The sequence below is a fragment of the Tetrao urogallus genome, assembly GCF_951394365.1.
Source record: "Tetrao urogallus genome assembly, chromosome: 1".
In the NCBI taxonomy this organism is placed as follows: Eukaryota; Metazoa; Chordata; class Aves; order Galliformes; family Phasianidae; genus Tetrao; species Tetrao urogallus.
The window spans coordinates 173,793,495-173,805,377 of record NC_136813.1 but is presented as its reverse complement, the minus strand read 5'-3'; the positions used below and the strand labels follow the sequence as shown (position 1 = coordinate 173,805,377).

General features: G+C 40.0%; 1 protein-coding gene across 1 annotated transcript in view; it reads right to left on the bottom strand.

Annotated features, from left to right (window-relative positions):
• Nucleotides 1-982: 982 nt before the first annotated feature.
• The window catches only part of PLXNB2 (plexin B2), a gene marked incomplete at its 3' end in the record, with an annotated part of 74,417 nt that continues 63,516 nt past the window's right edge, over nt 983-11,883 (bottom strand). Inside the window, exons 29-35 of the mRNA XM_079539083.1 lie at nt 10,362-10,516; nt 8,610-8,770; nt 7,885-8,032; nt 7,303-7,367; nt 6,515-6,590; nt 4,520-4,594; nt 983-1,087 (exon numbers count right to left, since the gene is read on the bottom strand). Of these exons, the coding sequence (XP_079395209.1) occupies nt 983-1,087; nt 4,520-4,594; nt 6,515-6,590; nt 7,303-7,367; nt 7,885-8,032; nt 8,610-8,770; nt 10,362-10,516 (785 nt within the window). The remainder of the gene's footprint in view (nt 1,088-4,519; nt 4,595-6,514; nt 6,591-7,302; nt 7,368-7,884; nt 8,033-8,609; nt 8,771-10,361; nt 10,517-11,883) is intronic.

Below are 11,883 nucleotides of genomic sequence, written 5' to 3'. Positions count from 1 at the left end.
AATTCTAGGACAGTTCCAAATAAAAAAATCATCAGAACCATTCTAAAATAAGATATTATACATAATCAGATCATGTTAAACAACACACTCTCGGCAAGCGGCTAATTACAAGCATTCTGCTGGTCATGGTTTTCACACAAAAGTCATTCAATAGCACATAAATATTTCTTTTTCTGATCTGCTTCTTTTTACAAAACCATTCATCAGATTCACAGAATTAGTACAAGTAAGGCACATTAGCATATATCATTAAACTCACATTGATAACAAAGGGTTGTGAAGATTTAAGGACTAATTCTCCTTTGCGGTGGCTTCTGAACCAAAAGAGACTCTCTATCAGAAGAACCCTCCTCACAGCCACGGCATCACTGTCACTTCCATTGCAGCCAACCGTGCTGGGCGCAGTACTGTGCTTTACTGTGGGCATAAATAATTAACCTAAGAACTGTGTGTGGCAGCGAAACCCATTGGCAGATCTCACAGAGAAAGTGGTCACGTTGTTTACTACGTTCTGAGCACAGACGAAGTTTTGGAGCTACGTGGAAGTCAATTTCCGGTTATCAAAATAAAAGGGGATATTGCATGGTTCTCTGAATATGCGGTTATTTTCCTAGTACAAATATTGCTTAAAATATAAAGGACGCTATAATATTGAGTTTACTTGCATAATGAATTCTAAATGCTGATGTCTTAGATTGTATGCAATTAACTGAACTACAGACTCGCCTTCCTCCACCCCCCACCCTGCCCCCAGCCAAAGGACTCTCCTTCCCACAGAAGATTCATTTACACACAACACAGCTTTTAATTAGAAGCATAATTTACAGTAAAAATTTTTTACATTACACCTCTGCTATCAAAAAAACATGAAATCTTTCATTTAAAGTTGTAATTACACATTAAAAAATAGAACACTATTTCCTTAACAGGAAGAATGAATTTGAACATCTTCAGATCAGATTTCTTTATTGCGGCTTTCGAGTCAAAGGTCAGTCACTTTATTCTCTAACGCAGCTGCTATTTGCTGTAAACGGAAGGCGAGCTGCATTTTTTGTGCAGCTGGATCCTCTTCAAGTGCATTTATAATCTGGAAGAAATAAACACAGAATGTTTAGAATCTTTTAGCTTAAAATATACGACGCCGTTCCCAGACCGAGTGTTTGACACTGCTTTGGTTTCCAAGCCTTTTGCATTCACCTGGTGCTGGAGATAAGGTCCTTCTATGGGTCCCACATTCTGTTCTACACACGAAGACAGTAAAAGTGACAGCCTCCGTTATTTTATCTAAGTTACCACAATGTTTTGCATTATGCTGGGATCCAAGAAAATTAATAGATAGCACTTTTGAAATATTGCACTGCAAGGTGGAGCAGACAGCGGGAGAAACATCAGAAACACCGCCTTTACAGCCAGTTAAGAGTTTTACTTGCAGAGCACCCTCGAGGGTCATTTACCAGCAGTAATTAAAGCTCTCTCCCATTGGCTTTGGCTATGGGCAGCTCCTGGGTGGCACAAGTGAGGGCAATACTAAGTGTTGGCAGTCTGTGAGCAGTGAGCTGAAGGAGACGGGTCGTCACAGTGCCGTCGAGCTGCCAGCCCCCCCTTTGCTTCCCCAGGTAGAGCTGCACACGGCTCAGGAAGCACCAGAGCCCATAGAGCCCATTGGAGCAGCGGCCCTCACACAGCCCCACCGTATGGAGTGTGTGCAGGAAGGGTATGTGCAGGAAGGGCATGTGCAGGAAGGCCCCACGCCAAGGCACGAGGGATTTCAAAACGAGAGCTCGAAAAGGTCAGCTGTTATGAGAAGGTTTTTCTTCAAATAGAGTTTTTAAGGGCTTCTCTAGATCAAATTTCAAAGGTTTTGAAAGGTTTTCATTCCTACCATTTTTTAGGGAAACTCTTCCACCAACTATTAGATTTCTCCATTAGGGGAATGCACGGTATGGCAAAACTGTTCTTTTTCTACAGCCAGCTTTATTAATAAAAGTCAGCCGCTGTCAGCAAGCAGACACCTTTAGCTGTGTTTAAATACTACCTAAGTTGGCAAATATAAGGGCTGGAGAAATAGAGTCTGCCTGTCACTGCCTGCGGTTCCCGCTGCTTCGTGAGCTTTATTGACAATGGAGATTAATGCAGTCAGTTTCAATCCAGCTAATAATTTCCCTTTTGAGGACTGGTATGGCATTAGAGTTTCAAACACTGGAGCAAATTTGTTTAGAAATTATTATTTTAATGGATTTGTTTTCAAAGTGTGAAAACATTTTTACAAGACAGAGTTAATAAACTCTTATTACGGTATTTAAATAGGGCCTAATTTAATTTGATATTGTTCCCCTAATTTAAACATTTACACCTGGCTGTAACGCCTCAAATCGAGACTAAATAATTCATGATTATCTCTGCTGGTGAATGTAACCTTCACATAAATGTGGACAATTAGAGCTTACCCACTTAGTCACTGTCAAGCCCTGCAGAGATGCACAGGGTGCAGCGTGTTCTGCAGCCGCTGCTTCAGCAACAAAGATAAGGGCCATCGCATAATGTTCCAATTTATGCAAATTAAAGCATTTTTATGGAAAATAAATAAGCTCAATTAATTTTCCTGAATAGTTCTTGACGTATTATCTCCCTAACTCCGAATTAGCAGCCTTTTGATCACAGGCATCTCGTTGTTGTACAGTGATGTATGCAAAAGAAAGGGCTGCAGCTCTGCTTTGTTGTTTGCTGCCTCGCCCCTGATAAGCGCCAACTGATGGCTGAGCAGAGAGCAGGCGCCATCTGTGCCGGCCTCCAAATTGGAGAATCCCAAAACCACAGCAGGGAGCAGGGACAAGGGGACGTGGGAGAAGCAGGGCTTTATGGTTCACATGTCACACAGGTTCCTTGGGTGTTTCCATAACAGGTCAGGACACAGAGATCACAGAATGACTGGGGTTGGAAAGCACCTCAAAGCCCACCCAGCCCCTGCCAGCTCAGGCTGCCCAGTGCCCCATCCAACCTGTTGTGGAACACCTCCAGGATGGGACACTCACAGCTTCTCTAGGCAACTTGTGCTCGTGCCTCACCACCCTCTGAGTAAAGAATTTCTTCCTGATACCTAATCTAAGCCTCTTTTAATTTAAAATCACTATCCCTTCTCCTCTCATACACTTCCTGGAGGAGTCTCCTTCAGGCACCAAAAGGCTGCTATCGGGACACCCTGAAGCCTGCTCTTCTCCAAGCCAAATGACCCCAACTCTCTCAGCCTGCCTTCATGGAAGAGATGCTCCAGTCTCTGATCATCTTTGTGGCCCTCTTCTGGACCTACTCCAACAGGTCCATATCCTTATATTGAGGTCTCCAAAGCTGACCGCAGTACTGCAGGTGGGCTTTTATGAGGGCAGAGCATAGAGTCTGAAGCACCTCCCTTTCCCTGCTGGCCACCACTCTTCTGATGCAGCCCAGGATACAAGTCAGCTTTTTCCAGATATTCTGGAATATGTTGAAAATAAGTTTACTCAGCTCTGGGGATGTGTAAATCAAAGCCATTAGGTTTGCCTGTGAATCTCCAAACACTTTTCCTACTAACCCCATTGCAAGATGTCTCAAGATGAGTTGGTTCTCTTTGCTTATGTCTGTTTTAAAGCTGTAGGAAGCAGCTGCAGTGAAGCTGAGTATGAGACTCACTGCTTTTAGTGCTATATTTAAGTGAAAACAAGAACTGTGCTGAGGTGCAAGACAAACTGAAGCGAGCTCACATGTGCTGCACTCTTTTTTTTTAATTCAGCATCTGTTCTTACTTGCTTTGATTTAATTCTGAGAGTTTTCTGGAGGCATTCATTTCCATGGAAACCTTTGGATAAAAGTTTCCTTCTCTCTTTTTGTTTTCAGATTAAATTTGGAGAGCCGTAGCCACAGCCCAGCGACACTGGGATATTCTTTGTCCCCCTTTCCTCAGGGCCTGAAGAATCCAAGAAACACTTTGGACTGAATCTGTGAGCCTCCTTTTGAATCTGACTGTTCTCAGCAGTTGTTCTGCCGCGGTTTACCTTGGGCAGACACTTCATTTGGCAAGGCAAATTGGGAGCAACAGCACACATGGAGGTTCTAAGTGCATCTTAACTAATGAAAGAGGCACTGTCCCATTCCTAGAAACAAAGCAAATTTAATGGATTGTTCCTAATAGAAAAAAACTAATGGCTTAAAACCTGACAAAGGCTCTGACGACTGCTTTTTGCTCGGTGACATTCTTATTTCCTAATTCTTGGAATTTGGATGGTAGAACTGGAAGAGAAAGGATTTTTAAATCTATTTTTCTTTCAGATCTCATTAAGCAATCACTGACAAAATCGAATACCCCATAGTGAAACTTCATTTCTAAGAACACACCCTTGAGCAATGTAATTTCCAAGGAACGCGTCTGACCACAGAGTTAGAGCTTTCTGTTCAACGCTGCTTTTACCTTCTTATCCAGGGAAGGTCAGCCTTTATAACTTTTTATTGTTATTACATACAAAAGAAAAGAAACCCCGCTTCTTACCTCATCATAGTATTTGTTAGTGTACTGGTAGAGTTGGTGTAGAGCCACAAGCGTGTTTAAGGAATCAGTATGTGCCTGTTAAACAACACACATGAGCAGCAAATGTCAAAATTGCATCACAGACAGTTGAAAGTTATGCACACACATGACTGTTGGATACAGCAGACAGTCCCGTTTTCAAATTCAAGTTCTGCATCTTTTACCTCCTGCTAAGTGGAGGAAAAAGGAGTGAAAAAACTTTTGTCTGGTGATTCTGAGATCCAGATTTTCCCACTGTTATTTTTCCAGCCTGTCTGCAGCTCCAACAGAGGACATGGAAAATATTTTGAACTTTGTCAAACCACAGATTACAGCTGTAACATCTGTTAAGTGCATGGGTGAACTAAGCTGTTCAGTAATCTAAGTACTGCTGAAATACCACACATTGGTTTTGTCACCGCTGTGTTTGTTTGAAATCATTTCTTCAGCTCTTTACAACTGTTTGTAGGAGTTCATACCTCACTACAAGAAAGGTGTGACTCATCAAGAGAGCAAACGCATGTATGTTTGGAAAAAGCCATTTGAGTCTTGAAGATGGAAAGAAGAGAGACAGAAAGGTAAAGAGAAAAGGAGTTTAAAATGAAGCTAGAATTGTCCCTTCCATTACCTCTCCCTTCATTCCCCTCATGACATTTAACTACACAGTGACTGCGCTCTACCTGTCCTAAACAGATGCTTTTCATCCACATTATAGAATTCAAGTCTCTTGAATTGTAGAGATTTTAGATTTTTAAACTAGTTAAGAAAATAAAAGAATGGCAAAAAAGCTTCTGGCATAAATGAGTATCCAAGCCATAAAGCAGCAGAGTAACATCCATCTTTTCTTATCCTACAAAGTCACTTCCACAGCTGGTCAAAATTTGCAATGTTCTGTCAGTCTTTTCACGCTTACTTTGATCATAATTTATAGTGTAATTAGAAATGATCAACATATTATGCTGATTTTAAGACATTCTTCTGAACTTACTTTTAATTACCATTTTTTAAATAAATAAAATGAACTGGAAAATGAAATGTCACCACATGTGAGCTTTGCAGTGACTGACAGAAAACAGAAAGATTCTCCTGAGGATGATCTGCAAAATGCGAGGTCCTAAGGGCATTGAAATAAACAAACCACGAGAATCCCCACATTTCTTTATAGCAACAGGACTCTTGAAATAACATAAGTGAGTAAACAAACCAGTCCCTGTGTACAGTATCTCTTTCAGATTGGCAAGGGCTTCTGCAGGTTCTCTGAGTTGAATCAAGTGCTTGGAAAGCACGGGCCTGGCCTAGCTAAGCTGAGCAACACAGGAGACAGGCTTTTGCAAGAATGAAGCAGATTTTGCTCCCTAAATCCCCAGTTGATGCCCACAGCTAGCAACCAACCTCCTCTGCTCTCCTCCATTACAGGTAACACCAGAGAGCCTGTACTGTGAAAAGAAAAAGTGCAAATCAAGCAAGCTCATGATGAGCTTCCTGTGGGTAAAGTAAAAATATTGCCTTCATATAGACAGCACTAAAATGTGCTGTACTTAACGTATGCAAATTGCCTTTCATTTCTGGAGTAAAATTCTTGATGTGGTAGCACTCTGAACCCAGTCACTACTTGTTATGTACTTGTTATCAGTATAGTCAATGCTAAAAATCACCTATGTGCTGCAAAGAGAAAATACCTTTCAACAGTGTTGTAATTTTTCCACAACAGATGTGAAAAAGTCTAAGTGCTCTGCACTGGCATCCACATCACTCAAAGAGATTTGTGATGACAACCATTCTTGATTCCATTCACTAATCGACACTTCAAAAAGCCCAAATGCACTGCAACAAGCAGGAGTTTTTCAAAGAGATATGAAGTAGCTCATTTGATGCTTAAATACACAAAAACCCCACTCGTCGAGATAGAACGAGAAGACAAAAACAGTGCTATACTTGGCTTCAACTTCAGGACAAGGAAACTTAATTCATTCTTACCCTAGAGATTTCTGCTAGATGGGTATTCATATCTTGGTCACTGACCGGTACCATCTGACGAATACCTTTGTAGTAACTGCAACAAATGAAAACAAATTTCACTTAGATGAGATACACTGTGGTTTCCTGGTAATCCAGTGTTTTGATTTTGCAATTCCTTTAAACAGCTTTCCTAATAGTGCAGATGTTCTACCACAGCAGGGCAGTGACTCACTTAGCTCCTCAATCTCCCAGCAGTCATTAGTACTTGATACCCCTGTGAGAAAGGCAAATTGCACCAGCTTGCGCAGGCCCGTAGCACAGGACAGGAATCTACTTATTACCCCGATGATGATTACTGCAGGTCTTAAAACTTCCGAACTAACCAGCCAGTGAGAGTTGTGTCCTGCAGCAGATCTTGGTGGTATTCATAGAATTCCCAAATCAGTAATTGAATAAAGTCAGAGACTGGATAGAAATAATGTTATTGTGAAAATGTATTAGGGTTTGATTCCTACTGAGTTATGGAAGTGCAGCACTGGTTAGACAGATCAGTGGATAAGAACAGTCATCATGGAGAACAGCACTGTTTGCTCCCCAAATAACTCTGTCCATCTGTTGCACTGGGTCACAATGACACTTCATTTGAACACTGCTGCCAAGGGAACGTTTTAACATTCAGGTGTAAAATTTTTTACATTTGACTGCTGACTTTGCCTCTGCATTGACTTTTCCTGTTACTGAGCGTATTTGCAAAGCTTAAAACGCTAACAACTCTGCATCAACATGGAAAGTCTCTTTATACTTACTCTTCCACCATTTTCTTATAATTAGAGATCTCTTTCGCATAAAGTAATTTATTACTTGGAGAATCCTGAAAAAAATCAGAATAGAAACTTGGTTGATTTATGAACCATCTAAGAGGCAACATGAAGTCAAGAACCTAAGGTCAAGCCTTTCTAATCATATGCACTTGAGCTTTGCAGATTTTAACATTCCAGTGCTTATTATTAACATTACTATCATTATGAACATTTACTTCGATACATGGGGGAGACTGTCTTTAAATACAGCATTATTGTTGGGTTTGACAAATGTATCACTGGAAGATGATTTTAAATTACGGTGGACATGAAATAATCAGTTCTTAAACTTGCTTTTTTTTAAAAAGCAGTTGATGTTTTCTGCTTTTTAGGACTATCAGTTGGCAGACTGCACAGTAACATTGACAGGCTCACCGACCTGCTAAGTGGTGAAATGCTAACTTCATTATAAAACTAGAAGGAAACTATCACTGCTGTATCTTCTCAGAGAATTGGTATTGTCTAGGACAATGCCCTGTGTCTTGTCAGGCATGAATGTAGTCAGGATGTAGAATGCAAATTACTTACTCTGCTTAATTTGTGCTCTGTTCTTGTGCAAGCATCCATGAAAGTCTGTGCAATGACTGACAAGGAAGCATCCACTACTTCATGAACGTGAACATCAAAGATGAAATGGGGATTTTTCAGTATGTTTACCCAGAATCTAAGAGGCAAGCTGTGAAGAAAGGAAAAAGGTAAAAAAAAATCTTCTGCACAATAAATGTTCTACAACAAACAAGTGGAATTAAATACGGGTTTTGCATTTTAATCTCCTCACTACTCTGAAACTTAATTTTATATTTCAACAATTACACAGGCTGTCTTTTGTCTATTTTCCATGTCTGGAAACAAAGCTTTTACAACTCTAGCAGAAAAATAAGAAAAGCTTGTTGGAGAAGAATCCTGAGTGCCTCAGAACAGCAAGAGGAGATGCCTGTGTGGTTAGAGAAACTACCTGACCAACATTTTCTTAGATTTTGTGCACTGGCAACTCTGGTCCCTTTTGCCTTTTGCCTTCCTCTTCTCTGAGGAAAGATGAAAAGCAAAGAAAGAAATCTGCCTACTACCCTCCTGTAGGTAGGTGTCTTTCATTTTTAGGTGTCTACATTTCCTTGTAGACAGGAAATCCTTTTGATCATATTATCTCAATTAAAATGATTCTGAGAATTACAAATGATATTTACTTTGATTTGTGGTGATAGTGCCAGCACATACCTGGCAATCACACTCCCATTTCCCTACTCTGTTCATACCTGTTTGTTTTCCAGATGTGAATGGTATCTTCATCCTTGATGTCGTGTTTCTCTGCTTGCTCATCAAGAAAGTCAAAGAAGTATTTCACAGCTGGTGGCACTACATGGTTTGAGTTGAGCACACTATGAAAGAAGTCATCTACAAACTGCTGAAGTGTTCCCTAAAATATAAATTTTGAATAAATGTGAATAAAAACAAATTTTGCATTATAGGCCTCAGTGCCATCCTTTAATGCAGTTGCAGTTATTGAAGGCCCTAAATTCTGAGTGCTGATGCTGTCCAATGACAAAAACTCCTTAATGCAATGAACCTGCAAACAGCTCAAACAGTGAAGACCTTCTAGAGAATAATTTTATGCTGTAATCTAAAGGCTGATTTATTCAGCTATTGTTTGGTTAACACAGAAAGCTTCTGCCTGACAGAAATATAGCAGAACCCAGTAGCTAAGTATACAAAAGATATACAATTCAAGGTCATTGTACATATAAAAATAGCAATTTTCTAATTGTTTTGCAGCTTCCCACCTCCATTTTCTCAGACTCCAGAGCATCATGTACCAGTAAAACAATTTTAGATACAGACTGGGAGGAAAAAGTACCATTTGTCTTGTTATGGAAAGCACTTGGGTCTCATCAGATATCCAGCTTTACAAGCTCTACCAAGTGTGAGGGGTGAAGCATCCCTAGGGGGCTGCACTTCTGACTGGATCCCTGCACCTGCCTGGACCTTACAGACTATCACTTCTGAGACTGTCCCTGTGTTTTAGAGATGACTTTGTTGAGGCCACATGTAGTTTCTCCTCAGTCAGCCAGTTGGCCCTAGAGACACTGGAAGAAGGGCTGCATCCTCTCTTTCTTCATCACTCGAGCTGCCACACCCAGGGGTGTGATGAGCTCTAAAGCCTCACACTGGCCATGCAGGCAGGGAAGACACATCAACAGTCCTGGGGCTGCACGGGTACTTGTGATCCCAACCACTCACCATCTCCGTGGGAGTCAGTAAAACTGCAGACTGGCAAAATCTACAAAACTGGCTGTGAGAATAGAAAAGGGGTGGCTGCAAAGTGTTTGTTAACAGAACAGAGGGATACATGCATTTTGCTGGCCCCAAGTCACCCTCATGCACAGACTTTCCATCATGTTCACTTTGCCACGTGGTCAGATGGCCTTAGTTGGAGTCAGGTTACTCCCATTTTCACAAATAATTTGGTTTAGGAGTCATTAAATACATTATCCTAAGTTCCTTCAGTAGGGAGGAATGCTTAGTTCAATTATTTTGGTTGTGATCCATTCTGTAATATAAGCACTAAAAACAGTCTAAAAGGACTATCACTATTTGAAAAGATTTTTACTATTTTTTCTAGATTAAACTGCAGCACTGAAAACAAAAAAGAACAGGGAAACAAATGGCTCTGGAGCAGTACACAAAGCATTTTGTTCAAAATAAAATCCATCAGAACATTGTCTAAACAGGTGGCATAGAAGAGAATATCCATCTTTGTCTTACAAGAAAAATTCTCATTTAACTAACACAGAATTATAGTTCTCAGCTTTCACATGGAGTTAAAATTTTTCCCAGTAATGTTCTTGAGGGCATATTAATCACTTGAAGCTCTGAACACAGCCTGCATGTACATGACACAGATGCTGAAAATTTCAGCTGAAAGCATGACTAATACTTGCATCACTTTCTTCAGCAGCACATCAAAATCTCTAGGAGCATGGCGTAACAGTGCAATATCTGACCCTTACCTTCACAGAGAGAAGTCTTGTCAGGTAGATTTCTGTAATAGCTTTGGTTCTCTCTTTTTCTTTCACACTGCCTCTCTTTGATTTGCTTTCATCAATTTCATCTACTGGCCGGACGAGGTGCCAGACCTTATTTTCATCTTCCAGAAGCGCATGCCCTAGAAACAGTAATTGCAATAATTACAAGAAAGTATCCCCCAGAAATAATTCTGAAAATAGTTATGCACATCAGTAATTGTAAGGTCCTTGCAGTCTATCCTTGGCTTACCTTTCTTTTTGCCAAGAGGATCCAGATTACTTGGTTCCTCTCTAACAGTCCAAGTACTAAATTTCCAGTAATACATAACTGAAGGAGTAGCACTGAAGTAGGAAGGCATGACCTCAAGCAGAACTAACAACTGCAGGCAGCAAATTCAAAATCCATCAGAATAAGATTTTTTGAAGTGTGTTTGTCACATCAAGTCTGCTGCCACGTATCGGAAACAGGAGTAAGCACCTGGATGCTCATGACATATCCATGGCTTGGCCATGCATATGGACCTTAAGCACAGTTCAATTACCAACAATATGTGAATATTCAGATAACCTCCTTCTGCTTGAGAATCTTTTGTTAAGAGTGAGATACAATACCAACTGCGAGTTTAAACTTGCAATTAGTAGTCCTTAAACAAAGATTCAGCGTCACAAACTTAGCTTCAAATCTCCTGTTTTTACTTGTCCTTCCTTTAAGTCCTGAACTTTAAATATTTCTGCATGGCGTAGAACCAAAAATCAATGGTGCTTTTCCAGTGGAGGTTACTGAATCTGCATTTTAAATCATTGGTGTCTTAGAAATGTGAAAGTTATTTTTCCCATAAAAATAGTGATTCAGCCCTGTTGCACAAAATATTTTGCAATACTGCCAAGTTTTATGCATTAATATATATGTAAAATGTAAATGAATTACAGCTACAGCAGAAAATATCAGTTTCTAATTGCATGATTTTTGTCTTTTCAAACTGTTGGCAATAATAGTTTTTAACTAAGTTCTGCAACAACAACATCAAATTGATCAGATATATCTTAAATGAATGTTAAATATTTTATATCAGAGAGAAAATGAGATTAATATGTAATCTGGCAAAGCCAACGCTTCTACTTGAATCCTAGCATCTATTTTATATATTTTCAAGAAAAGTATTAGCTATGCAGCCTTCTTGTTCCTTTACTTCTTTATGACCAGGTGGATCTTTTAGCCAAGTGAAAACTGGACAGTTAATACTGTTGTCCTTTGGAAGTTCTTAATTTGAGCTGGAAGTTCACGTGCATGAAATAAGAAAGCAGAAAAAGCTCTCATTTTATTTTGAAGTAGTTGAGTAGTTGTGAGTTCACAGTCGATATCACTCATAGTAATTGTCTGTCAGTGCAGCACTGTTGATGGGCCTGAAGTTTGGCTTCTCTTTCGCAGTACCTGTTATTTACTCTTGTAAAGAAATAGGTGAAATCACACGCAGAAGAACTATGTTGGTTGGTACACTTCTACTTC